The sequence below is a fragment of the Artemia sp. Qi Xiang Cuo genome, chromosome 2 (genome assembly GCF_049724085.1).
Source record: "Artemia sp. Qi Xiang Cuo chromosome 2, ASM4972408v1, whole genome shotgun sequence".
Lineage (NCBI taxonomy): Eukaryota > Metazoa > Arthropoda > Branchiopoda > Anostraca > Artemiidae > Artemia > Artemia sp. Qi Xiang Cuo.
In genome coordinates, this window is record NC_142795.1 from 77,833,862 (window position 1) to 77,860,914 (window position 27,053).

At 34.9% G+C, this 27,053-nt stretch overlaps 1 protein-coding gene across 1 annotated transcript in view; it reads left to right on the forward strand.

The window, feature by feature from the left end:
* The window catches only part of Sol1 (CUB domain-containing protein Sol1), a 988,790-nt gene that overhangs the window by 622,036 nt on the left and 339,701 nt on the right, over positions 1-27,053 (forward strand). Inside the window, exon 7 of the mRNA XM_089107833.1 lies at positions 20,261-20,320. Within this exon, the coding sequence (XP_088963959.1) occupies positions 20,261-20,320 (60 nt within the window). The remainder of the gene's footprint in view (positions 1-20,260; positions 20,321-27,053) is intronic.

Sequence of the window (27,053 nt, forward strand, 5' to 3'; positions counted from 1 at the left end):
GAGGTGTTGAGGAGGGGACAGCCCCCTTCATATACGGAATAATTTCTTTTTGTGTTAAGTGTTAACCTCGTTCCTTACTTTCTGTTAAAAAAAACTTGTTTTTCTTATTTAATTTTTGAAATTTATTGAATTTATTCAGTTTTTTATTTTTGATAAAAGTAAATGAATAATTAAAAAAAGAAATTAATATTATATTTTTCTAAATGCCTTTATCGAAACTTGTTTAATTTTATTTACGAACGTTTTTATTAGTGATAAATATACGTAACTTAGAATTAACTTACGTAACGAACTTCTATATTCATAAATTTTTAACACGTATATTAGGGGGTTCGCCCCCTAGTCAATACTCTGCTCTTTAAACTATGTTCGAATTTTTTTTCCAGTTCTTTAAAAATGACCTCTTAATCACAATCAGTTGATCAGTTGAAAAACTTGCTTTTTTTCTATTTAATTCCTGATCTTTTTCTTTAATAATGCTGGGAAATCCGGCGCGCCCTTCATAGCAATGTCCCTTCCCCCCTGAAAACTTCCTTCATGGAAAGATCCTTCCATATAGCCCCCGACCCTCTCCTTCCCCCACCTACCAGAAAAAATCTCCTCTGAAAAAGTCTGTATACTTCCCAATAACCAATACTATATGTTAACATTGAGTAAAGTTCATAACTTTCAGCCCTCCCCCTGGGGGCTTTGGGGGATCAAGTCATTCTAAAAGACATTTTATCATATTATCGACCATGCTGAACAAAATGGCCATCTCAAAATTTTGATCGGGTGACTGTGGTATAAAAATGAGCTCGGGAGGGAGCTTAGTTGCCCTACATTTTTTTGGTCACTTAAAAAGGGCCCTATAACTTTTAATTTCCGTTCCAATGAGCCCTCCCACGATATTCTAGGACCACTGGGTCGATACGATCACCCCTGGGGAAAAAAAACAAACAAACAAACAAACAAACAAATAAACACGCATCCGTCATCTTTCTTCTGGCAAAAAATGTAAAATTCCACATTTTTGTAGATAGGAGCTTGAAACCTCTACAGTAGGGTTCTCTGATACGCTGAATATGATGGTGTGATTTTCATTAAGGTTCTATAACTTTTAGGGGTCTTTCCCCCTTTTTTCGAAAATCAGCCAAATTTTCTCAGGCACGTAACTTTTGATGGGTAAGATTAAACTTAATGAAACTTATATGTTTGAAATCAGAATTAAAATCTTATTCTTTTGATGTATCTCTTGGTATCAAAATCCCGTTTTTTAGAGTTTCGGTTACCATTGAGCCGGGTCGCTCCTTACTTACAGTTCGTTACCACGAACTGTTTGATGAGTATACTAGAGAACGATCAATAATATTAAACTGAATCAGAGAAAAATAAATGCTTCGTAAAGCAGAGTAGGGCAAATAATGTTTCAACCTTCGCATTGAACCAACTTTTGTCAATCACAAGTCCAAGGTACTTTATCATTTTCCACCCGAAATATTAATAATAGATATTTTGAAGAAGTAACTCGGGTAATGCGAGGACAAACATTTGACTTTCTGCCGTAAATTATGAAATAGTTTTTTTGGTAAATTCAAAGCAATAAAACTTGATGAACACCAATCAAGAACATTAGAAAATGCAGTATCCAGTTTCACAACCAACTCCTCGTCGTTCCCCTCGGAAAGTGAAATTGCCGTATCATCAGCAAAATGTGTGTTGAGGCATGGGATTGCCAAAGCGCAAGGAAGATCATTTATATAAATTAGAAAAAGTAGAGGACCTAGGGCAGAGCCTTGAGGTACCCCAACCTTCGAAAACTGAGGAACAGGTGGAGAGAGGAAATTGTCTCCATCTATTTTTTGCTTTCCATTATCCAGATAAGATTTAACTAGATCCAACGCCAGTCCATGCACACCACAATTATCTAATTTACAAAATAGATTACAATAGGATATTGTATCGAATGCTTCTTTAAAATCTAAATATACTGTTGCTGGAATTTCTTCTCTATATAAGCATCCATGACTATATTTGATGAGAGCGAGGATAGCGTTTTCAGTATTGTGTCCAGACCTAAAACCAAATTTGGAATTCAAGAAGAAATTAGACGATTTAAGAAAATTATAAAACCTTTTATAAATCGCCTTCTCAAATATTTTTGAAAAAGCTGACAAAATAGAAATAGGGCAGTAGTTTGATGGGTTTCAGGAGAGTCACCTATGTGAAATGGAGTTATCCCTTATTCAAAGTGACTATGTTATTGACAGGATTATTCACATACTTTTAATAAACATTACAAGTGTGGCCTTGTAATATGATACCAGAATAAAGATACCAAATCAGTCTAGAGTCCGGCTTGGTTTTGACAGTGAGTGGTTTTTAATTCCAACTTTTCAGTTTAGGGGGGGGGGGGGCTCTAAGTCAGTATTGTTGTTTTTGACGTTTCCTTTTGACTGAATAGAACTTTGACAGATTTAAAAATCTGCCCAAAATATCTACTATTTATTTGCTGTCACTGAGTTTATTTTGTTGGTCTCTATTTTCAAATTTTAGATTTTTCTTGGATCTCTCTTACTCATCAGGATTGGTCAATTCTATCTTAAACGTCATTCTGGCCAGTAAGTATTTAGAGTAGTGACTGACAAAAATAATTTTCAAGGTCAAATGTGGGATAATAGGGGTAGAGATAACAGTTCATCAAGCAGAAAGGAGTATTTGGAACTAAAAGAAAAGTTAGGATAAGCTTCACCACTCAGTAACCATTTTGTTAATATCGTTAGATTTTGTGACTGGCTGGCTGTCGTGGTAAATGTAAAATGTTATTTGACTTCACAGGAAAGACCATTTAGCCAAGATGAGTGTGGTGTTTCATATGTGGCACTTGTTTGGCCAGGTGCGATTGACATAATTAAATTTGACCCAAGTTTAGTTTTGTATAGTACGCCATGCAAGAACGCAAGTACGTCTGTCAGGTCCTCTAAAACAATAAAAACGAGCACAAAAGTTGTTTCGTATCTGTACATGTTAATATAGTTAATATACTAATTAGTATCACTCAACCTTATGAATTTTGCCTAATATATACCTTCCAAAAAAAAATGAGGCAGTTTATTTGTGAAAGTGTAAATATCTGAACGTTGATCGAAGAATCCGTTCGTGAGTAAGAATTAGGGTATTTTTTCTTTAGTGTTAAAGCAACTTTAGGTCACCGCTCAAAAGGTCTATCAGGTCACATTTCTTGCTCAGTTAGACAGATTATGTATAATAAAAGTTTCAAAAATGTTGATTTACCAAGTTTTGCTTCTCTGATTTTGTTTGATCATCGCATTGAGATGTAAAAAAAATAGAGACCAGAGTATGCAAAAATTAGCGGTCAGGTTTAGTTCTTAACCCAGAGTCACACTATATTCTAGAATAAAATTTTTAGGCCTTTATTTCCTTTTCTGTCTCTATAGATCCCGGCTAACGCTGTAACCTAGGCATACCGATAAAAAAAATGATGGACGAGGCTACAGAAAACAGTTTTTTTTTAAAGAAAAATGTAATTGTTTATTTCGTGAATCTTTTTTTCTTCCAAGTTGATATGATACCCCCTTGCCTACTTGCAGTAAAGATACTAATGTTTTTAAGTAACTGATATATCTATCAAGCCTTCTATTCCTAACTGAATGAGTTCATGTAAATAACGGCTATGAAATTATATTTTAGGGAGAATGTGATTGATCATCGCTTCTGTCTTGTAAACTGAAACTGAAAGTTAAAGAAAATTAATTTATTTCCAAAAGATTTTCTCTTAAGAAGTAATCGCCATGTGCAAACGTCAATATGCATAGAATCATAATTCTATTATTGTTATTATTATTATTTTATTACCCATTATTAAACATACAAAATGTTGTAAATGGAGTACAAGAAAAAAAAAATAACAACAAAATATCCAAAGAAAACTCAACTAAAGAAAAACAAGATTAAGAACATTACTACGACAAAAAAAAATTACAAATTTAAGTTATTGCGATATATAACAAAGAGTGGCTTGGTTCAAATGCCTTTGCAAATTAAGCATGGCGATTCAATACAGCTATAAGCGGGTCGGATATACCATACGAGATATTTTCGTCGGTTCGTACTTCAGACATATTTTTGAATTCCTCATCCAAATTGGAAAACGAAGCAGATACTTGCCATATCTGTATAAAGTAGACTGAATACTGCGGCGATCAGACGGACTAAATATTTTCCAAAACGGAGATAGGGCTAGGCACATGTGGCAAAACAAAAGCGTTATACACCCTTGCGAGTAGAAAACGGCTAAAGTGGCACTTCATTCAAACGAGAATTCCATAAGCTCTGCGTGTCTTTACAGCGAACAACGAAACAAGGCAATCACGAATTTTTTTAAGATCGCAACATATTGGAAGGCCGATGTACGTTATCTTAGACGAAGACTTAATCGTATAAGTTCCCAAAATAACGTCAACTGGTGCATTACCTTTAACGCGGCTATTATATACGAAAACTTCACTCTTCTGGCGATTCAAAGAAAGACCTCAGAGCTTATGACCGTACTCCTTACTAAAACATGGAAAGTCTCTTCGATGCCTACAAGTGTTCTACTCGCGTTCAAAATGTCATCGGCATAATCAATCAGCGAAACATTGAGGCCTCTAAAGATACATGTAGACTGAACCGGTTCTTGCGATGAAATAATACTATTATTGAATAGCGGTGGCGAAGTAAGTGCCTGTTGGCGTATTCCCTTTTCTACGGGTATAAGACTAGAAGATAGGGTTAAAGCATTAACAAACGGTACATTTACACGCGCTCTTAATTTACTATACATATCCCTCAGCGTGCGCAGAATAGACTTGTCCACGCCGCGCCTCCGAGCATACAAAAATATCTGAGAGTACACACCGGAGTCGAACGCGCGGTTGACATCGTGACCGGAAAAATACAGTGTCTCATTTGAATCATCGACGTCAATCAACAAATTAGAAATCATGTAATGTGCGTGTTCTCTATTAATGTTCTTTTTGAAACCAAATTGGTTATCCGGCATGTTACATGTAGCACTAAGCCTATTTACAACAAGCAATTCAAATAACTTGCACATTACAGGCGCGACAATTATCGCGAGGTAAGAAGAACACTGCCCCCGTCTTTTCCCTTGTTTAGTGAAGGAGCAATTACACCCGTGAAGAATAGGTCTAGAACAATCCCAGCATTTAAAATCATTTGGTACAGGAGACAAAGGTGCTCGACTAGGCTCTGACTTCCCGCTTGCAGATGCAAGTGTAAATATAAGGAATTTGGAAAAAGTCAATGAGTTTGATTCACACCTATAGTTGAATAATGCGTTCTTGGAAAAGTATCTCTAAAATGGGACTTATTATGTCTTGACACTTTCAGCTCAAGGACGCATCAAGAATACTGAAGCTAATAGGCCCAGGTTGGGGTACTCGGCATAGGCATAGATCAACAGCTATGCCTACTACCTTGGTAGCGGTACAAAAGGTGGTATGTTACCCAACATTAATTTTTCAGGAGAGGGCAAACGCCGAAAAATGTATTTCGTTTTTTTTATAATTAATAAACACCGTTTTTGTTTAATTAAGTGTTTTGAATGACTCTTTAGGGGCATAAGCAATTTTTGCCAAGCTATAATTTCCTTTTATATTATAAGCCAGAAAAGAAGATATAGAATGTTTTGGGGAAAAAATAACTTTTATAAATATATAAAGCTTCTTAGGTATATAGAACTAAGTTCTAAGAAGTTTTAAGAACTTTTTAAACTTCTATAGAACTTTTGTATATATTTAAATATATTTACATCTAAGGAGCCAACATCGGGCTCCTTAGATAACATCGGGTAGAGCAGATTGAAATAATAAGATAAAAACTTTCAGGGGATGGAAGTTTTTATTAAACAACTATATTCAGATGTTGATTTCAAGTATATAGTTTTTTTTTCACTTCAGTTTTTTTTTATTTGATCATTTATGCCTCAACGCCTTTCTTGTCATTTTTCAGACAGGTTTTTTGGCCTCAATCATACCGCCTGAATCATGCATTTGAGTTGCCATGGCAGCGAAATCTGATGAAGTTTCTGTATTTCTTGCCTATAGTTTTCTGGCCATTAATAAGCTGTTTAATAAATTCAAATCATGAAGAATTACAAACAATGCTAGGTTCAACTAACTTATATTTTTAGCTGAAGAAAGCACTTTCCAGCTTTAGTTAATATGTGTAATTTCAGATTTTAATATCAACATCTTAGTTTAATTCAAATTTTAACATATTTACCTTGCGATCTAGTATGTATTAAATAAAAAAACAAGTTTTTTTTAAACTGAAAGTAAGGAGCGACATTAAAAGTTAAAACGAACAGAAATTATTCCGTATATGAAAGGGGCTGTCCCCTCCTCAACGCCTTGGTCTTTACGCTAAAGTTTTTTATTGTTTAAAAAAAATAGAGTTGTGAGAAAGTCAAACTTCAGCGTAAAGAGCAAGACGTTGAGGAGGGGACAGCCCCTTTCATATACGGAATAATTTCTGTTCGTTTTAACTTTTAATGTCGCTCCTTACTTTCAGTTAAAAAAACTTGTTTTTTTTTATTTAATTTTTGGACGTTTTTGAATAAATGCAGGTTTTGATCTTGGCTCAGAGTACATGAATAATTAAAACAAAATTTTCATATTAATTTACTTTTATTTGGTTAAATGGCTTTCGTGAAACTTGTTTCATTTTATTTACGAACGTTTTTATTAGTAATAAATATACGTAACTTACGAATTAACTTACATAACGAACTTCTATATTCGTATATTTTTAATACGTATATCAGGGGGTTCGCCCCCTAGTCAATATCTTGCTCTTTAAGCGAATGTTCGAATTTTGTTCCAATTCTTTAAAACTGACCGCTTAATCACAAAGGCCGTTAATTAGAATAAATAGCTCTTATGAAAGTACTAAAAAATCTCTGGCTTAAAGAGTGGTAATTGACTAGGGGGTGAACCCAATCATATATGTAATATTTTCTGTTCGTTTAAAGTTTTGATGTTGCTGCTGTTGCAGTTGAAAAACTTGTTTTTTTATATTTAATTTCTGATCTTTTTTTAAATAATGCTGGGAAGTCCGGCGTCCCCTTCATAGCAATATCCCGTCCCCCATGAAAACTTCCTTCATGGAAAGATCCTCCCACATACCCCCTGACCTCCCCCCCCCACTACCAGGAAAAATCTCCCCTGAAAACGTCTGTACTGTATACTTCCCAATAACAAATACTATGTTAACATTGGGTAAAGTTCATAACTTTCAGCCCTCCTCCCGGGAACTTTGGGGGATTAAGTCATCCTAAAAGACATACTTATAATATTTTCGAACATGCTGAACAAAATGGCTATCTCAAAATTTTGATCAGGTGACTTTGGGAAAAATGAGCGTGGGAGGGGGCCTAGTTGCCCTCCATTTTTTTGGGTCACTTAAAAAGGACACTAGAACTTTTAATTTCTATTCCAATGAGCCCTCCAACGATATTCTAGGACCAGTGGGTCGATACGATCACCCCTGGGAAAAAAAAACAAATAAACACGCACCCGTGATCTTACGTCTGGCAAAAAATGTAAAATTCCACATTTTTGTAGATAGGAGCTTGAAATCTCTATTGTAGGGTTTTCTGATACGCAGAATATGATGGTGTTATTTTCATAAAGGTTTTTTTAACCTTTAGGGGGCCTTTCCCCCTTTTTTCGAAAATCAGCCAAATTTTCTCAGGCGCGTAACTTTTGATGGGTAAGATTAAACTTGATGAAACTTATATATTTGAAATCAGCATTAATATTCGATTCTTTGATGTATCTATTTGTATCAAAATACCGTTTTCTAGAGTTTCGGTTACCATTGAGCCGGGTCCCAATAACCAATACTATATGTTAACATTGGGTAAAGTTCATAACTTTTAGCCCTCCCCCTGGGGGCTTTGAGGGATTAAATCATCCTAAAAGACATATTTATAATACTTTCGACCATGCTGAACAAAATGGCTATCTCAAAATTTTGATCGGGTGACTTTGGGAAAAAAATGAGCGTGGGAGGGGGCCTAGTAAAAGACCTAGGTCACTTTTAAGTGACCATTTTTTTGTCACTTAAAAAGGGCACTAGAACTTTTAATTTAAGTTCCAAAGAGCCCTCCCACGATATTCTAGGACCACTGGGTCGATACGATCAACCCTGGGGGAAAAGAAAAAAAAAAATAAATAAAAATAAACACGCATCCGTGATCTTTCTTCTGGCAAAAAATGGAAAATTCCACGCTTGAAACCTCTACAGTAGGGTTCTCTTATACGCTGAATATGATGGTGTTATTTTCATTAAGGTTCTATAGATTTTAGGGGGTCTTTCCCCCTTTCTGTGAAAATCAGCCACAAACTTTCAGGCACTTAACTTTTGAAAGGTAGGACCACACCTGGTAAAACTTACATATTTGAAATCAAAATTAAAATCTGATTCTGTTGATGTATCTAATGGTATCAAAATTTTGTGTTTTAGAGTGTCAGTTAACATTGAAACGGGTCGCTGCTTACTTACTGCTCATTACAACGAACTGTTTGATTATACTGAAATAAATAAGAGACATGACTCAGACACTACCCTTAAATGCAATTTCTGGAAACTTCAAATTTTGCACTAAAGATTTATCTTTAATCCATATTGCTTGACTTAATACAATGGACACAATTACAGGAACAAGCAACTACGTGCTTCATATAAAGATTATGCCATCAGCTTGAAGATATTTTCAAGAACTCTTTAAGATAAAGCTCCCTTTTAAATACAAATGGGCTTCTATTTATAGGAAAATAAGCTCGTTTTCTATTACAATTTTTAGCACTTTTAGTTATGTTGTTGCGATTATATTCAGTAGAAGGTCCTGTCAGGACTTGCGGGAAAAATATAATGTTAGGATTTTAAATAAAAGTTCAAATAGGGATAAAATCCTTTTAATAGACAGTGATGATAGAAATTCACAAAAATACCAGATATTTCGGTCACATATACAGTTTTTTTTTGTTAGGATTTTAGAAATTATTGAACTGAATATAAATAAATTGAACTGAAATGAACTGAAATAAATATTTCTAGGTTCAGCAGGCATAGTTTTTTAGGGGTTTCCAAGGGAATTAATAGGAGCTGCCCACTTAGCAAGACTAAAAAAAAAATTTGTTTCTTATATTGGATGAAGTTTGAAAGTGGTTCCTGCACAAAGCTTTTTTAAGCTTTTGCCATCTTCTAGAATCCTTTCTAGACCCCCACTTTGGCCTAATATTGAGCTAATATTTTTGTTTATTGATGTTTTCTCAAAAACGAGAATTTAGGAAGACGTGGAAGGTCGTTGAACCAAGTATTTTATTGTGGCATATTTTCAGAGGGGCTCCGGGATCTGAAAAGCTCATTATTGTCATGTTTTTCCAGTAATTTCTTATGTTCATCTTATATTCTTATATTCATATTTTATTAAGATTTTACTGTTTTTACTATCACACTCTCCTCCTCAGATTCGGAATCTTCCCAAAATCAATTTCTGTGTAAGGCTTCTCACTAAAATCGGGTCTTCCTTGCCCGAGCTCGTGCTCCTTGCTGTCTCTGATCAGAATAATGACTCACTAAGAATCGAGCCCTAAGGGCAACTAAAGTGAGGATAGCTTGTGGCAGCCTTGGAAAACCCAAGAATAAAATAGATGGCAGGATAGCACGTTCTTGTGTATAGGACCAGGTAGAGCAGCCATGGATACAAATATTTTCGACGTTTTTCAGGAACAAAATAGTCACCGAGGTATGATTATTCCTCGGGTATGATTTGCGTCAAAGTAGTGCTTTTAGAATACCGAGAAAGGGTTCAGTCATACAAAGAATCAAAGTTACAATGTCATTTTTAAGAAACACTAGAGATAGAGTGAAGAAGTTCTGATTTCTGCCATCTTGTGCCTTCAGCCAATTTCTTTCTTTTTTTTTCTTTTTTTTCCGCAAAGCCTACTGTGTGGAAATTATCAAATTGTTAGAACTGTCGAAAGTCTTCTTTCACAGTCTTCAAGTTTCAGATGCCAGAGAAAGGAATGTTTTTTACATTCTTCAGAATTTTTGCAGGAGGAGGGGAGGGATCTTTCAGCATTAATTTTTTGGGCGAAGGGGTAGGTTGGAGGATCTGATGCCTCATAAATTATTCTCTTAGATCCTAACAACTCGAACTTTGCTGGGCAATCCGTCGACCCACTCTTGTGTGAGAATCCCATCTCATAGGGCAGATCTAAGTTTACCGTATGTGGTACATATAGCGTATAGCAAAATGATATCCCAATATACTGCAGTAGTCAGCTGCTTCTGCAAAAGGGGGTGCCCCCCCTCATCCAAGGAATATTTAAAGAATATTTCTATTTACTTCATTATATCTTATGTTATCGTACCGTTCACTTTTTTGAAATTTTGTCATTTACAAAATTCAAAAAACACATTTTTATTTGTTGTTTTTTGCGTCATTGGAAAAGGCGTCACTGGTTTTATACGAACAATACAAATTGTAAATGTCTTATTTTTAATGCAGATATTTTATTTTTTTATGGAATTCCTTTTTTTTTGTTGCAGAAAAATTCGGTACTGTTGTATGACCTGGAACCCATACGATATATTATATAGGAAGGATGCTTAAGAAACTAGTCAAACAGGTTTCTTTTCAAACAGTTCGTAGTAACGAACTGTAAGTAAGGAGCGACCCGGCTCAATGGTAACCGAAACTCTAGAAAACGGTATTTTGATACAAATAGATACATCAAAAGATTCAGATTTTAATGCTGATTTTAAATATATAAGTTTCATCAAGTTTAATCCTTCCCATCAAAAGGAAGCCACCGGAGAAAATTTGGCTGATTTTCGAAAAAAGGGGGGAAGACCCCCGAAAAGTTATAGAACCTTAATGAAATCACACCATCATATTCCGCGTATCAGAGAACCCTACTGTAGAGGTTTCAAGTTCCCATCTACAAAAATGTGGAATTTTGCATTTTTTGACAGAAGAAAGATCAGGGGTGCGTGTTTATTTGTTTGTTTGTTTTTTTTTCCCCAGGGGTGATCGTATCGACCCAGTTGTCCTAGAATATCGTGGGAGGGCTCAATGGAATGGTAATTAAAAGTTCTAGTGCGCTTTTTAAGTGACCACAAAAAATGGAGGGCAACTAGGCCCCCTCCCACGCTCATTTTTCTCCCAAAGTCACCTGATCAAAATTTTGAGATAGCCATTTTGTTCAGCATGTTCGAAAATATTATAAGTATGCCTTTTAGGATGACTTAATTCCCCGAAGTTCCCGGGTGGAAAGCTGAAAGTTAGGAACTTTACCCAATGTTAACATATAGTATTGGTTATTTGGAAGTATACAAACGTTTTCAGGGGAGATTTTTCCTGGTAGTGGGGGGTGGGTGGGTCGGGGGTTATGTGGGAGGATCTTTCCATGAAGGAAGCTTTCATGGGGGAAGGGACATTGCTATGAAGGGCTATGAAGGGGACGCCGGACTTACCAGCATTATTTAAAAAAAGATCAGAAATTTAATATAAAAAAACAAATATTTCAACTGCAACAGCAGCAACATCGAAACTTTAAACGAACAGAAAATATTACATACATGATTGGGTTCACCCCGTAGTCAATGCCTCGCTCTTTAAGCCAAAGATTTTTTAGTACTTTCATAAGAGCTATTTATTCTAATTAGCGGCCTTTGTGATTAAGCGGTCATTATTAAAGAATTGGAACAAAATTCGAACTTTTGCTTAAAAAGCAAGGTATTGACTAGGGGGCGAACCCCATAATAAACGTATTAAAAATATATGAATATAGAAGTTCGTTACGTAAGTTAATTCGTAAGTTACGTATATTTATTACTAATAAAAACGTTCGTAAATAAAATTAAACAAGTTTCGAGAAAGCCATTTAACTAAATAAAAGTAAATTAATATGAAAACTTTTTTTTAATTATTCATGTACGGTGAGCCAAGATCAAAACCTGCATTTATTCAAAAACTTTCAAAAATTAAATAAAAAAAACAAGTGTTTTAAACTGTTTGACAGTTTGTAAAACAAGTGTAAAAACAAGTTTGACTCTGTCTCACAACTTTATTTTTTAAAACAATAAAAAATTTTAGCGTAAAGAGCGAGGCGTTGAGGAGGGGACAGTCCCTTTCATATACGGAATAATTTCTGTTCGTTTTAAGTTTTAATGTCGCTCCTTACTTTCAGTTTAAAAAACTTGTTTTTTTTAATTTAATTCAATAAAGAATTGGGTTGCAAACCGTGGTTTGTCATTGCATTTACAATATTTAAACTATTGTTTTTTGGGGCTTAGGGGGAAAAAAGGTATCTAGGTTAGGTTATGTATCTAATATATGCTAAGCTTTATCCCCCCCCCCTAATGTGCAAGTATATAGCCAATCTTTGTTTTTAAATTATTATATTTCCATCCTATTTTTATCCTATTTAACCTTAACCAAACTTCACTTCTTGCGTGGGTTCGAGCTAATACAACAGTACCCAAAATTCTTACGCATTTCCTTTCCCCTAAATAACTTTTCAAACCGTTACCCACAGGTAATTGCGCATAGGAAATATCGAACCCGTGGAATATTGCACTCGGAGAAAATTGTACACATCATAATTGTACTTGCAAGAAATACACCCCTGGAAGGTTGCAACCAAAAAGATTCAATGGAAGATAGGACTGTGCGCATAATTTTAGTAAGAGAAATATGTCTTTGGTACAGTGTTCTGTGGCCGGAATGTTTGTATAATCTTTTATAACAGTATAGCTAAAATAATCCGAAGGGTTAAAACTTCTTGGAAGTAATCTTCCACGAATAAAATACTATTTTTGTGAAGTTTTACATTGATACACTTTTTCACTGGTCGGATTTTTATGATTGTAATCTTCTAAGATGTAGTCTCTAGGGGCTGAATTTTTTGAGGGCATTTTGTTGCCACTTAGTAGACTTTCTTTTATAACATGTTTTTAGAATATAAAAAAAACCTTTCCAATTAGTTAATTTGTAATACTGGTCTAGTGCATTGAACATCAGCAATAAATTATTGGTTCGAGGTTAAATTTTCCTGAATTAATTCCATCTAAAAATCAACTTATTCTCTTTCTAAATTCTAGCCTTGAAATCATTTTTTGCACCATCTATCTTTTTCAAAATAGATAGACAAACCGTGGTTTGTCATTGCATTTACAATATTTAAACTATCGTTTTTTGGGGCTTAGGGGGAAAAAAGGTATCTAGGTTAGGTTATGTATCTAATATATGCTCAGCTTTATCCCCCCCCCCCCCTAATGTGCAAGTATATAGCCGATCTTTGTTTTTCAATTATTATATTTCCATCCTATTTTTATCCTATTTAACCTTAACCAAACTTCACTTCTTGCGTGGGTTCGAGCTAATACAACAGTACCCAAAATTCTTACGCATTTCCTTTCCCCTAAATAACTTTTCATACCGTTACCCACAGGTAATTGCGCATAGGAAATATCGAACCCGTGGAATATTGCACTCGGAGAAAATTGTACACATCATAATTGTACTTGCAAGAAATACACCCCTGGAAGGTTGCAACAAAAAAGATTCAATGGAAGATAGGACTGTGCGCATAATTTTAGTAAGAGAAATATGTCTTTGGTACAGTGTTCTGTGGCCGGAATGTTTGTATAATCTTTTATAACAGTATAGCTAAAATAATCCGAAGGGTTAAAACTTCTTGGAAGTAATCTTCCACGAATAAAATACTATATTTGTGAAGTTTTACATTGATACACTTTTTCACTGGTCGGATTTTTATGATTGTAATCTTCTAAGATGTAGTCTCTAGGGGCTGAATTTTTTGAGGGCATTTTGTTGCCACTTAGTAGACTTTCTTTTATAACATGTTTTTAGAATATAAAAAAAAACCTTTCCAATTAGTTAATTTGTAATACTGGTCTAGTGCATTGAACATCAGCAATAAATTATTGGTTCGAGGTTAAATTTTCCTGAATTAATTCCATCTAAAAATCAACTTATTCTCTTTCTAAACTCTAGCCTTGAAATCATTTTTTGCACCATCTATCTTTTTCAAAATAGATGGCGCAAAAGCAGACTAGAAATTTATTGCAGTTATGTATGTTTTTTGATTTGTATTGCTTAAAATAGATGTAAACTACTTAAACCAAAAATAATAAACTGATGTTTTTCTAAGGAGCGGTCAATGAGCATATCCACAACACCCACTTACTAATACTTGATAAAGTATTATGTTTGTTCATTGTGCAATTGATTTGAGAGAATCTTGATTAGCAAACAAAGAGTTGAACTGAAATTTTTTTTTATTAGAAGTTAAAACTAGACCAACGTTTATCAGTTTAAAGAATATATACTATTATTTTTAGAACGGGTTGTTCGTGAAAATCCCTCAGGTAAAATTCCGGGCCAGGGTACAGTTTTTACACTTTGCCTCTTGTAATACTTTCAGGATGTCTGGTATAATATTCTCCCTACTATATTTACCTTTAATTTACTTTATCCTTTTAGTTCAAAATGCCTCAAAAACTTATTTTTGCCACCATATGTGTTTTCCAAACTTGAACATTCATTTCGCAAAATATCCGTTGACCGTTGAATTTAAAAAAGGAAACAAAAAAATGTCTAAAAACTATTTTAGCAAAAAATATTTTAGCAAAACTGTTTTAGCAAATATTCCCAGGATGGTTAATTGAAGAAGTGTATAAAAAACTAAGAATAAGACGTTTGGACAGCCGTGCGTTCTCAACAAATATATTGTTAACATTAGTTTTAGTACCCCAGCCCCCCCCAACAAAAAAACTGGATATGACCTTGGTTCTACAGTATAAATTTTGCAGCGGAAAGTTTAAAGGGGTTTATTTAATAAATTAAAGCTGATTTTTCTTAACCCCTTTTATTATCTATTGTAATATTGAAACTTGTTTTAATTTTAAAACTTATGCATTTTATTGTGTTAAAACGACTATTTTTTAGCTATACTTTACGTAAATGCCCCAGTTCAACTACTTGATTTTACAACTTGCATTATTTAAAAATCCGATTTTTGTCTGTTGTAGACGGTAGTGCAAAACATTCAGATCTAACAAAGGTAATATTGGTATTTTTACATATGAGGTAATTAATAATTTTTGGCTAGGGTAGGGTGCCATGCGTAAAAATATTTACACATTGCTTTCCTTGGAGAGAAAGGGAAAGAGAGAGAGAGACTTTTATTATCCTGCAAATATTTCTTATAAAGTTTGACTTGCTATATTCATTTTTTTATACTAGGAATATCAACCCAAGGTAGTTAGATAATTGGGAACTAAAATTTTTTTTTCTGAAAGGAGCAAAGGGGGAGGGAATGGCCTTCTTCAAGAAGAAGAAAGCTGCAGTAATGAATATTAAAATATGGCAAACAAATGAAAATTGCACGAAAATATAAATTATTTTTTCAGAGCAGCTCTAAAAATCGCAAAACACGATATTAAGCCAAAATTTAAAATATTTTGGTTCTTTGGCCTGATCCTTAGGAAGGGAAAAAGTTAAAACAATTTGAGCCAAATGTCAAGCTACGCAATAACGGTTCCCATTCGTGCAAAATCAAGACTGTGCTTAATGTGCACATTTCATCAATGGAAATACAATTTCACTTGAAAAAAACCTTCGCAAAAATCTTAAAAAATACACATTAGCCTTCAATAAGATAAAAGGTGGAGGGCATTTGTCAAACGAAAAAAAAAATAGATGGACATTTCAAGATATCTACTCCATGAGATATCCAATTTGATAAAAAAATCTGCCTTTGGTGGGAGTAAAACCCAAAGTCCCTGCAAACTAAGAGGGCAACTCTGTTCACTGAACTCTGATACCCCACCAGCAGATTATCCACCGTAAATTAAACTGCTAAACTGAATGGCTCTTTGATTTTGTATCACACTTTGTGGAAATGATTTTTTAGGAACGTTTAATAGTACACATACAGTAGACATCTTTTTTTTTTATACCGTAGTGTTTTGTTCTTTGATTCTTTACCATATTGGGTTTTGTAATAATTCCATATAAAAAAAATATTTTGGACACGTAATAATACACATATAGCAAACATTTTACTTTTGCTTTGTGCTTTGGTTCTATACCATATTGGATTTTGTTTAAATAATTCCGTATCAGAAGATATTTTGGATGTATAATAATACACTTATAGGAGAGATATTGCTTTGTTACCTTAGTGTTTTGTGCTTTGATTCTCTACCATATTAGATTCTTTTTAATAATTCCATTTCAGAATATATTCCTAACGTATAATACTACACATATAGCAGATATCTTACTTTTGTTTTATGCTTTCAGTTATATCTTGAATGTTTTAGCATTAAAACATTATTCTACCACTCACAATAGCTATTATAATTATGTCTCTTCAGTAAAGATAGCTTATAGTTATATTTTGTTTCTACAAAAGCTATTTATGATTCTTGCTTGATTTTCTTATTTTTATTTTTATTACTTTTACAAACAGTTTACTTTCCTGGTATAAATCAGTTTATTTCAAATGAGGATTCAGAGACCCGCTCAAAGACAGATCTGACACAATTAACATAATTTGTAAACTTGCTTTTTCAATAACTTTGGAATACAGTTATTTAAGTGCACAGTTTAAGTCACTCAATTTAAGTGCACAGGAAAACAGTTGAGAAAATTGGTCTCTTGGAAATTCATTTCTCCTCTGACCTCTCTTGGGGTACAAATCTCCATTGGACTCAATCCCTCTGAATGAGAAAGCTGAGTGTGATTGTTCATTCTGAGAACCATCTACCATCTAGCTTGATTATCCTTCTGTATAAGTCACACAACAGGTATATTGCCGAATATGGATGTCGGTTTTTCGTAGGAGTTCCTAAAACCCTTCATGATGAAGGGCCATAAAACGGAGATCAGCACCGCCGGCAAGGATTGTAAAATCCATAGCCATATTCTTTACCTTCTAGTTTCTTCTACAACCCTGCTGACATATCTCCAAAAAACCCAAAACAATGCTTCAAAGGTCAGCCGTAGCACTAATTGAGAAAATTTAGAAAACTCTCATTTAGGGATTTGATGCGGCATCAGGGGATATTTTCTACAAGTACATTCACCATCCTCTGACTAGTTATATCTATTTGTGCTGCAACTTGTCAATCCAATACGGCAAACATGCAGAAACAGGGTACGGCTGGGAAAACAAAAAGAGACATCCCACCCTGAATGCTTGAAGAACAGCCTTATAAGATGCTACATCTCCATTTGGAAGGGCCTCCTGAGAGATTTAATCCCTGAAAACTCTTTGGGTGATTCCTTCATAAGTAGCATATGAAGCCCTAGGTTTTTAGCTGCCTGGCACCAAGAATTTTGTCATAGAAAACAGAAATAAAAATTAAGGATTTAAATGAACTTTGATGAGCTTAAAGCTCCTTAGTATGTGTTGTCACAATTTGAGCGTTAGGAGTACTACAGTTTTTTCTGAGTAATAAGGACATACAAAAAAAATTGATAGATTAGAAACGACGCGGACGATGAAGGTAGAAGAACCCCCATACAATCGGACATGTTAGATGGTTAGACAGGGTAAGAAACTTGGAGATCCTTCGGTCGTTTAAGTAGCCACCCCTGTCAAAGCAGCTCCAATCTTACTAACTGCGTTGGTATGGTCATCCACGTCGCCTGTCTGCTCAAATACCCGAAAATTGATGAAAAAATCCCAGGGGTAGACCACAATCAATATGGGGAAATTCATCTATGGTTTACATACTACACACTACCAGTAACATCGAACCCAAAGAAGCTCCAAACCTTGCCCAGGACAGACCACTCTTGAGATGACTAAAGGCCCTGATATATGGTTTGCTCTACGCTGGTGAAGCTGCTGAACAGGAGCTGTACAGGAGCTGAACAGGAGAGTATTAAAAACAGAAAAGTCAGATCTAACACAGAACTCAAAATGCGGAGCACCTTCATAAAACACGGACTTATTGATCCCTAGTAGAGGATTAACTCTTTTGAATTCCAAGATATCACAAAATAAGACACAAAATAACGAATAAAGTTAAAAAATAAGGGATCCTTTGTCCTTTTATTTTCCTTTGATCAATTTTATCTTTAGACGTTAAAATTGGATTTGCATTATTGTCAAAATTGATTCCACATATTAGTTTGTAATTTATTCCAAAAATTTGTATAGAAGTTTTCTTTGGCCAATACATTTGAGCAGTTGCTAAAGTATTCATATACGCAATAATTTCATATCAAAAGTTAACTAATCCATTTGGCTTTGTTTTATGTATTGTTCAAGGCTTTACCAAGGAACATTCATACTTCTCACACAAAATTTGCTCTTCATATTCTTTTACTGGTCTTATATACCCATAAAGTCACCCATTTCCACAAAATATTTTGCAGGTTGTTTTTTTACTTAACCCAAATGCTAATTCAAGCTTTTCCACCAGTGATGACCCCCCATATATTAGATGTCTATCCTGTTTTAATTAATTATGGCATAGATAATCTACATAAATTTTACAAGTTGTAATTGCAACGCAATAGACTCTTTATTCCAGGAATGGATTCAAAGGGTGCCTCCCCCCAAGATTTTTTTCTGGTGCCCTCATTTTGTTTTTTCTTTTTTATTTACTCTTTTTTAAATAAACTTCTCAATTTGGTCAATTATTGTCACATTTTCCCGTGTCACGTTGGCCACCCCAAGATTTTGCTGTAGACGCGCCTTTGCCTTTTTCTTCTCACTATTTATTTTTGTCCTTTTATTAGTCATAGGGAATTATCAGGAATCAATGCACTTTTCAATCAGGAATCAATTCATTAATTATGAAACACGCTAAATTAGTGAGGGGTTATTGTAGAAAAATGATAGAGAAATTGTCAGATTCTGATTATCATGCAGGACAAAAAAGAGTCATTAGTTTAATGCGTAGTAAAGATACTAATGAATTATACAGTGTTTTGGCAATTGTTTTATCTACTTCCCATGACTGCCCTTCTGCTCGCGGTTTACTACTAAACTTATACGATTTCTAGGATCTTATAGGATCCTTAAGGATATTTTAGAATCTCCTGGGCTGTTTCGACAATTATCTTGGATATTGATTGAAATCAAGGATGGTATCCCAATTGAGATTCACATAAAAGTAAAAGTGTGTGAATTTGTTTTATTTCTTTTTTTTGAAAAAGAAGATTGATCAGCCTGACGACCAAATTTCAAGTTTATTGGGTATGGATTTCTATGCTATGCAGTGTTGATACATCATACCTTGTTGAAATCGCGACTCGGCTCCAGGCCCGAGATTGCACCTGTACACAAATCTTTTAAGCTGGCTAACCATTTTGATCAACATGGCTGCTTTGAAATTTGATCTGATGCCATTTGTATCTCCGGGATGGCTGGACAAACACAGAGTATATAATGGGCAGCTGGATACTATCTGATTCGTTCTACAAATTAAAATAATTCTATATTTTAACTTTTGTCATCGAATGAGTCCTCTTAACTTAATACAATTATTTTTATGTAAAATAAGAAATAAAGGAGTCAGATTGAAAATCCCTAAGGACCACCTTTGATGGAACTCAAATACCATTTCTGAAATTTTTTCCTACATTATTTTACTTTTAGACTTCCGAAAAACACTTTTAACTTCAACAGTGATATCTTTTAATTCTGATCTTGTAATCATCTACTTAAAAAAATCTATAAATTAAAAAAAAAAAAACTTAAAAAACTTAGATTGAGACCAAATACTATTTTTGGAATATATATTTAACAGGTTTTTTATCTTGGATTTTTATATTACAATATTAGTGTAGTAATTAAAAATTTCAGAAACCGATTGAACACCGTTTACAATCATATAAGCCACATACTGGATTTTGTTTTAGGGCGTTTGTATTCCAATTTTGACCTGATGTTTGGAGTAAGTGACATAACAAAACTTAAAATACCAACTCTGGAGGAATTCAAACACCGTTTGCGACTTTCCAGTAACCGTTTGTGATGCATCTAGACTACATATTTTTGTTTGTTTTTGTTTTAAAGCAGTCCTATTTACACTTTGCTTTTATATTTGGTGTTACTCACATCAAAATGAAAAATTTTAAATACCAACTGTAGAGGAATTTTGAAAACTATTTGTGATTTTTTCTCTTTGCTTCCAGGTATCAAGAACGAATCAAAATTGTATTTGAAACATTGGAGATAAATCAACACGATTCAAGGTAACTAGATTCTGGGTAGTAAAATTTAAAAATATGACGATTATGTTTCTTGTGGCAAAATGTAAACTTTATCGTAAAGAGCGAAGTGTTGAGGGGGGGGGATCCCCTTCATATACTAAATAATTTCTGTTCGTTTTAAGTTTTATTATTGGTCCTTACTTTCAGTTGAAAAAAAATTTCTTTTTAAATCTAATTTCTGATCGTTTTTTAAATAAAGCCAAGATATCTGACTCTACCTTCACGGAAAAAATCCGCCTTCCACGGAAACATGCTCTGGATAATTCAATTCTGGTGAAAATTTACCCTGGAAAATTTCCCTTAACATCTCCGTGCGTAAAATTGAATCGGAAAAGAGAAAGTAAGACTTATAAAGAAATTTTGTGTAGGAATTCTGAAAAGTTCCCCAAGTATAAAATTTCCCCTGAAAAGTTCGACCTCTGGAAACCTCCGTCTTCGTAGAAAATTCTCACCGTGAAACATAACCCCAGCCTAAAATTTGTCCTCCCCCTCCCCACCCGAAAAATGTATGCATACTTCCCAATAACAAATACTATAAGTAAACAATCGACAAATTTTATAAATTAAAGGCCTTTCTCCAGGGCTAGCGGGGGTCATGCTATCTCCAAAGACATAGTTACTGGGGCTTTCAATTCTACTGAACCAAATAGCTATCTAAAATTTTGATGGACGATTTTGGGAAAAAAGTGTCATGGGAGGGTGCCTAATTGCCCTCCATTTTTTTGGTCACTTGAAAAGGGAACTAGAACTTTTCATTTCCGTTACAATGAGCCCTATCCCGAAGTTTTAGGCCCACTGGGTTGATACGAATCACCCCTGGGAAAATAAACAACTAACAAACAAATAAACACACATCCGTGATCTTTCTTCTGGCAAAAAATACAACATCCTACATTTTTGCAGATAGGAGCATAGAATCTCTACAGTAGTGTTTTCTGGTACACTGAATCTCATGGTGAGATTTTCGTTAAGATTATATGACTTTTAGGGGGTGTTTCCCCTTTTTTCAAAAATCATACAAATTTTTGCAGGCTCGTAACCTTTGATGGGTAACATTAACTTAATAGAATTATATATTTGAAATCAGTATAAAATCCATTGAAATCCGTTTTCTGGAGTTTCGGTTACTATTGAGCCGGTCGTTCCTTACTTACAGTTCGTTACCACGAACTGTTTGATCAAACACTTCATGGTAACACACAGTAAGTAAGGAGCAACTTAGCCCAATAATAACCGAAAGCCTAAAAAAAAAACAGTTCATGGTAACACACAGTAAGTAAGGAGCAAGTTAGCCCAATAATAACCGACAGCCTAAAAAAATTTTTTGATAACAATATACCCATTAAAAGAATTGACTTTTTATGATGATTCCAAGTACATACGATTCATTAAGTTTAATGTTACCCATCAAAGATTACGAGCCTGAGAAAATTTGCCCGATTCTAAAAAAACGGGGGACAAACATAATTATTACTTATACGAGGAGGATGCCCCCTCTTTAACACCTCTCTCTTTACGCTTAAGTTTGACTTTTTATTCTAGTTATTTCAGAATGACTCCTATAAATCAATTCTCTGTTTTGTTTTTGTTTTTTGGGGGATTTGACCTTTACAATGACTGCTCTGAAATATATTTTGAGAGTTTAAGGAATAAAAAATTCCTTCTTTCTCTTTCTTTCACTCTGTAAATTTACTATCTCGTGCAATTATTTACAACTATCGGAGAGAAAATAAACATAGCATTTTTTCCTGTTATTTTTCTGGAATAAAAATTAAGCCTCAAACAAGTTTAGTGTCTTTTTATTACAAAACTAGAGAAAAAAAAATGTTTATGTCACACATAAATTCCTTCTTTTCTTAAACAGAAACGGCAAGGTTTTACTTCCTTCTTAGGGAATGGTTTTCTAGGTTACGCAAGTTGAATTTTCCCATACTTCCTACTTTAGATAGAAGTATCGAATGGTACATGTCCAACTTGATTGTTTAGAACTCTGTTTATTGCTCAACCATTATTTTACCTGTCTTACACCGATCTTTTCTAACTACGAAATTGAAGCTCTTAATCTTGTAGCTAAACAGACAAAGATAAAACTTTGAAGGCTATAAATGAAGGCTTTGAAGTCCTATTCAAGGCCTAAGGTCATACATGAAGCCTGTTTTCAAGGTGAGTTGCTGCACCAAGAAGAGTTTTTTCTGAATTTTTATAGGCTGGACATATTTTCTCATATTTTCCTCATATTTTCTTAAAATTTTAAACCTTTTGTTTTTTCCTTTCTTTTTTTAAATTCACAATTTTTTACTCCACTGCAAAATTTCTAAATTTTCAGATATATCTTCTAGTTTTATATATCATAAATAACAAGAACATTGAATTTTTTCTGTATTGTAGATATTGTTTCCTGTGTTGAATCGTGATTGCATTTGAAGATGCAACCTAGTACAGGCTGATTGGCCCACTGTAACCGCAAATTAATTATGAGTGAATAAAAAAAATAATAAAGGTTAAGTAGATATTTTGAGCAAAGATTCCGCTAAGCCGTCCTCAGTGCAAAAGAAAGAAACTAAATTTTTATTATTTTCTTTTTTCATAAATTTGCGGTGCCAGAAAAATTTGAAAATCTGCTTTGATCAATGTCTTTACAACAATCCATAGTGATGTGTTATATGACTGTTAAATCTTCTTTTGAAGGAGTCTACAAAGAAACTTCTTGGGATAATTTATTCACAAAGATCAGTCCAAATCGGAGTGCAACGTCGCATAAAGCTCTTAGATAATTGAATCAACCCTTGTGCCTTCGTACCTGTCTATTTGGTTTGAGAGCGGGGAGCACAATATGAGAAAGCCTTAGAGAAAGAGGCGGATTTAAACAATTGTAGAAAACAGCAATCGATACTACATCAAACCTTTCACTAACAGACGGGAGAGAGTGATGAACCTGCCCTGTTAGCCCTATTCTGGATTTCTTGAAGTTATGCCAATAACGTTTTCGGTGAACTAGCACACAGCCAGCATTCATAATTATTTGCGATGGGTATCATGCAAGACTTGTAAAGTGGGATGATTGAGCTGGGTGGTAGAATCTTTTTTTGCAGCAAAGAATGACCCCCAGCTTTCTTGCGCAGGAGGGTCTCACCTGATTGAAGGTCGTTTTCCAAAAGATATTTGTCGAGAACTGAATTTGGAGGAGATAAAGCTCATCGACTCTCTTTATGGCTTCATTTGTAAGGATGATGTTGGGGTATATATACGGCACTTTCTGTCGGGAGATCAGCATATCTTAAGTTTTAGAAGCATTGAAATTGACCATCTGTGTTAGTAGAGATGCCATAATATCCCCCACGAGAACACCCCTGCTGCCACCTATAACTTTTTTTACATAATTCATGGATGGTTATGTGTGTTGGTCGATTTATTTGATGTTTTTCATGGATGTTTTATGGATTTTGTCAGTGAGAATTTGAAAAAACAGGAACTTTGTCAAATTTTTGTATGTTTTTATGGTTTTTGTCAGTGAGAATTTTAAAAAAACAGGAACTTTGTCACATTTTTGTATGTTTTTATGGATTTTGTCAGTGAAAATTTGAAAAACAGGATTTTTGTTACATTTATGTCTGTTTTTATGGACTTTGTCAGTGAGAATTTGAAAAACAGGAATTTTGTCACTTTCATAGATTATTGAGTCATTAACCAAATCGTTTCCGGGCAAAGTTAATGACACTTCCTTCTTGTTGTTGTTCGAGGCAAAGTTAATGACACTTCCTTGCTGTTGTTGTTCGAGGCAGATGTTATGATCCAGAAACAGTATTTGTTGTTGTTGTTCGAGCCAAATGTTATGAGTTTCCGGGAAACAGCTAGATCACGTGTTTCCTTCTCAGCCAATCAGAGGGCTTTGTTTACATAACAATTTGACCTTGAGATTTCGTATATAACGGGCATGCAATGTGATTCAATTATCAGAAAGTATTGTGACACAATGGATAGAACAATTGACATGATTGATGAGCTTGAGGCCTTGGCAGCCACAATTTACCATGTAAGTGCATTTTTATTTACAAGTGAATTTTCCTTGGACACCCTCCCGTATATTCAACTAAAACGTAAATATATTCCTTTACCCTCAACCCCCCCCCCAAACCTAACCACCATACAATCTTTATACTCAATACAAAACGTGAATATATTCCTTTACCCTCAAAACCTAACCCCACACTGTTTTACAACCCCAAATTCTCGCAAATAGAAATACCTTTTCGTTAAATTCCACTTTTTATTTTCCTTGGACACCCTCTAGTATATTCAGCTAAAACGTAAATATATTCCTTTACCCTCAAACCCCCCCCCCCCCACACACACAAACCTAACCACCATAAAATCTTTATACTCAATGCAAAACGTAAATATATTCCTTTACCCTCAAAACCAACCCCCCCCCCCCACTGTTTTTACAAGTATAATTCTTTGCCAATAGAAATACCTTTTCAATAAATTTATTCTTTCTGTAAGCCTATCAAAAAGTGACAATCAACTTCTGTCTATTAATATACCGTTTCCATTTCAGCCGCCACTAACTTGACAATACATTTCTGCAAGGTTTTAATTAGCTGACACCCCACAATTGCACTTCCTGCTTGTTAATCCTTTACGTTAGCGACCTAAACAAAAGCTTTCAATGATAAAAAGGATACTTTTGACCAAAATAAAACGATTTCAAGCAAAGAGATTGCTGTATATTAAACTTGTAGATTCGCAACCTTGTATTTCTCGAAGAACCGGTGAAACAGATTATTTTCAAATTAAGTCTAACAATATATTTAGGATATTATGTAAAAGAAAGGGGGGGCCAATACATCGCTTCTAACCGCTTCCGGGAATGTAAATTCGTTAAAAGGGGGAGGGCAGTAAGAGAACCGACGGTTTCTAAGAAAAAAGATAGCTTTATTATGTGTACATTTACATCCAAGATTGTAATTTAGGCCTATAAGCTGTGTTTTAACGATCTAATTTAAAGCCTCCCTCTGATTCATGATCTTATAACATTTCGAAATTTTAACTTTCTAGTTTACTAAAATGAGATAAATTTTTTTCTAAACAAAATTCAGGTTAATTTACCTTTCCTTCTGTAAAAAGGAGGAAATTATTTCGTTACTAATTTTTTTCTCTTTTTTAATGCACATCATGAAGAATTTGCTGCCCCTACATCGAAGAGAGCTAGGGCTAACGCAAATAGCGAAGAATGCTCGTCGCCACCACCCAGTAAGAGAGCGAGGGCTAATAATGCGCCCCCTGTGAAGGCTACTGTCATGCAATATGGTCGCTGGCCAAAACCCCCCAGCTCCGCACTGCCTGCCCAAGTGCAGCCGTCTGTACCAGCCCCTGTCCTGGCTGCACAGCCATATGACATTGCTGGCTCAGCTGCACAAGAAATTAATGTCGCCCCGTCTGCCATCGAACACATGTTACCTGGACCATCTGGCACCCAAGTGCTGCCAGGATATGCAAATGTAAGCATTTTTTTCCTACCTATCTATTTCTTCCAATGTTTTTTTTCTTTTTCAATCCCAATATAAACTTATCTCTGCGAGATATTAACCACCACCCCCCCCCCAAACCCAACCACTATACAATCTTTATACTCAATGGAAAACGCAAATATATTCTTTTTACCCTCAAAACCTAACCCCCGCAAATAGAAATAATTTTTAGTTAAATTCCTTCTATATTTCCAGCTAAAGTGTCTGCCGACTTCTGTCAATTCTTAGACATTAAGCCGCTATGTTTTGACATAAGCTCTCCGCACAAACATATAAATAGATCTGTTTCATCCCCTTTTTCTGTTTTGCTCTATCATTAGCGATGGTTAGGGCGCCAAGTCTAGGCTTTCAATGCTTTTACGTAATTCTATTGTTTGACCAAGAAAATTAGCTGTGAATTGTCTGCAAATTGGCGGTAGATCTTTGAGGAATCAGAATTCCGTGTAAGAGTGGGACAAGTTATACCCCCAAAAATAATAATTGCTATTTGATATTACTGAAAAGGGGGGGCATAGTTGCCCTCGAATCTTTTTGGTCACTTAAAAAGCGCAGTCAATTACTGCTAATGCTCACCGCCTTTGAAACTCTATTCCATTCACATAGTTTTAAGAGAGAGATTATCCCATCTGTCACATATTGACGTGCTCATTTACACTGAATGTTTATATCGTGCCAATGATTTTAGTGTGGGGAATGCAAGTTAACGGTTCTCAGCATTTTGAAATTCAAACTTATTCATCTAACCTCCATAATTAAATTCAAGTGTTTACTGAATCTGTATGGAATTAGAAATATTTCAATCTTTTGAAGGGCATTATGTAAAGGGGGCTGGGAAGAGCTTCGGGAGGCGCTGCATAAAGCGCCTCGGGCTCGAGCTGCGAGGTAGGGAATGCACCGCGGGCCAGAAAAGCGCCACAGGGTACGCCGCAGGGATTCACCGCGGGGTCAGGAATGCGCCGCAGGATGCACTGCAGGTATGCGCCGCGAAAAAAAAATGGCCACCTTCTATGTCATATCTTATATTATCTTAAGTGGAATTAACCAAATTCTTTTAAGCAATAATAATCCAAATTTTAACAGCAGGGATAACAAATTGAAAATAAGCTATTTTTTCATTTATAGGTTGGTGCATTGGTCCCATATTCACCGTCCAGTGAAAAAGGGGAAGAAGAGGCAATGGAGTT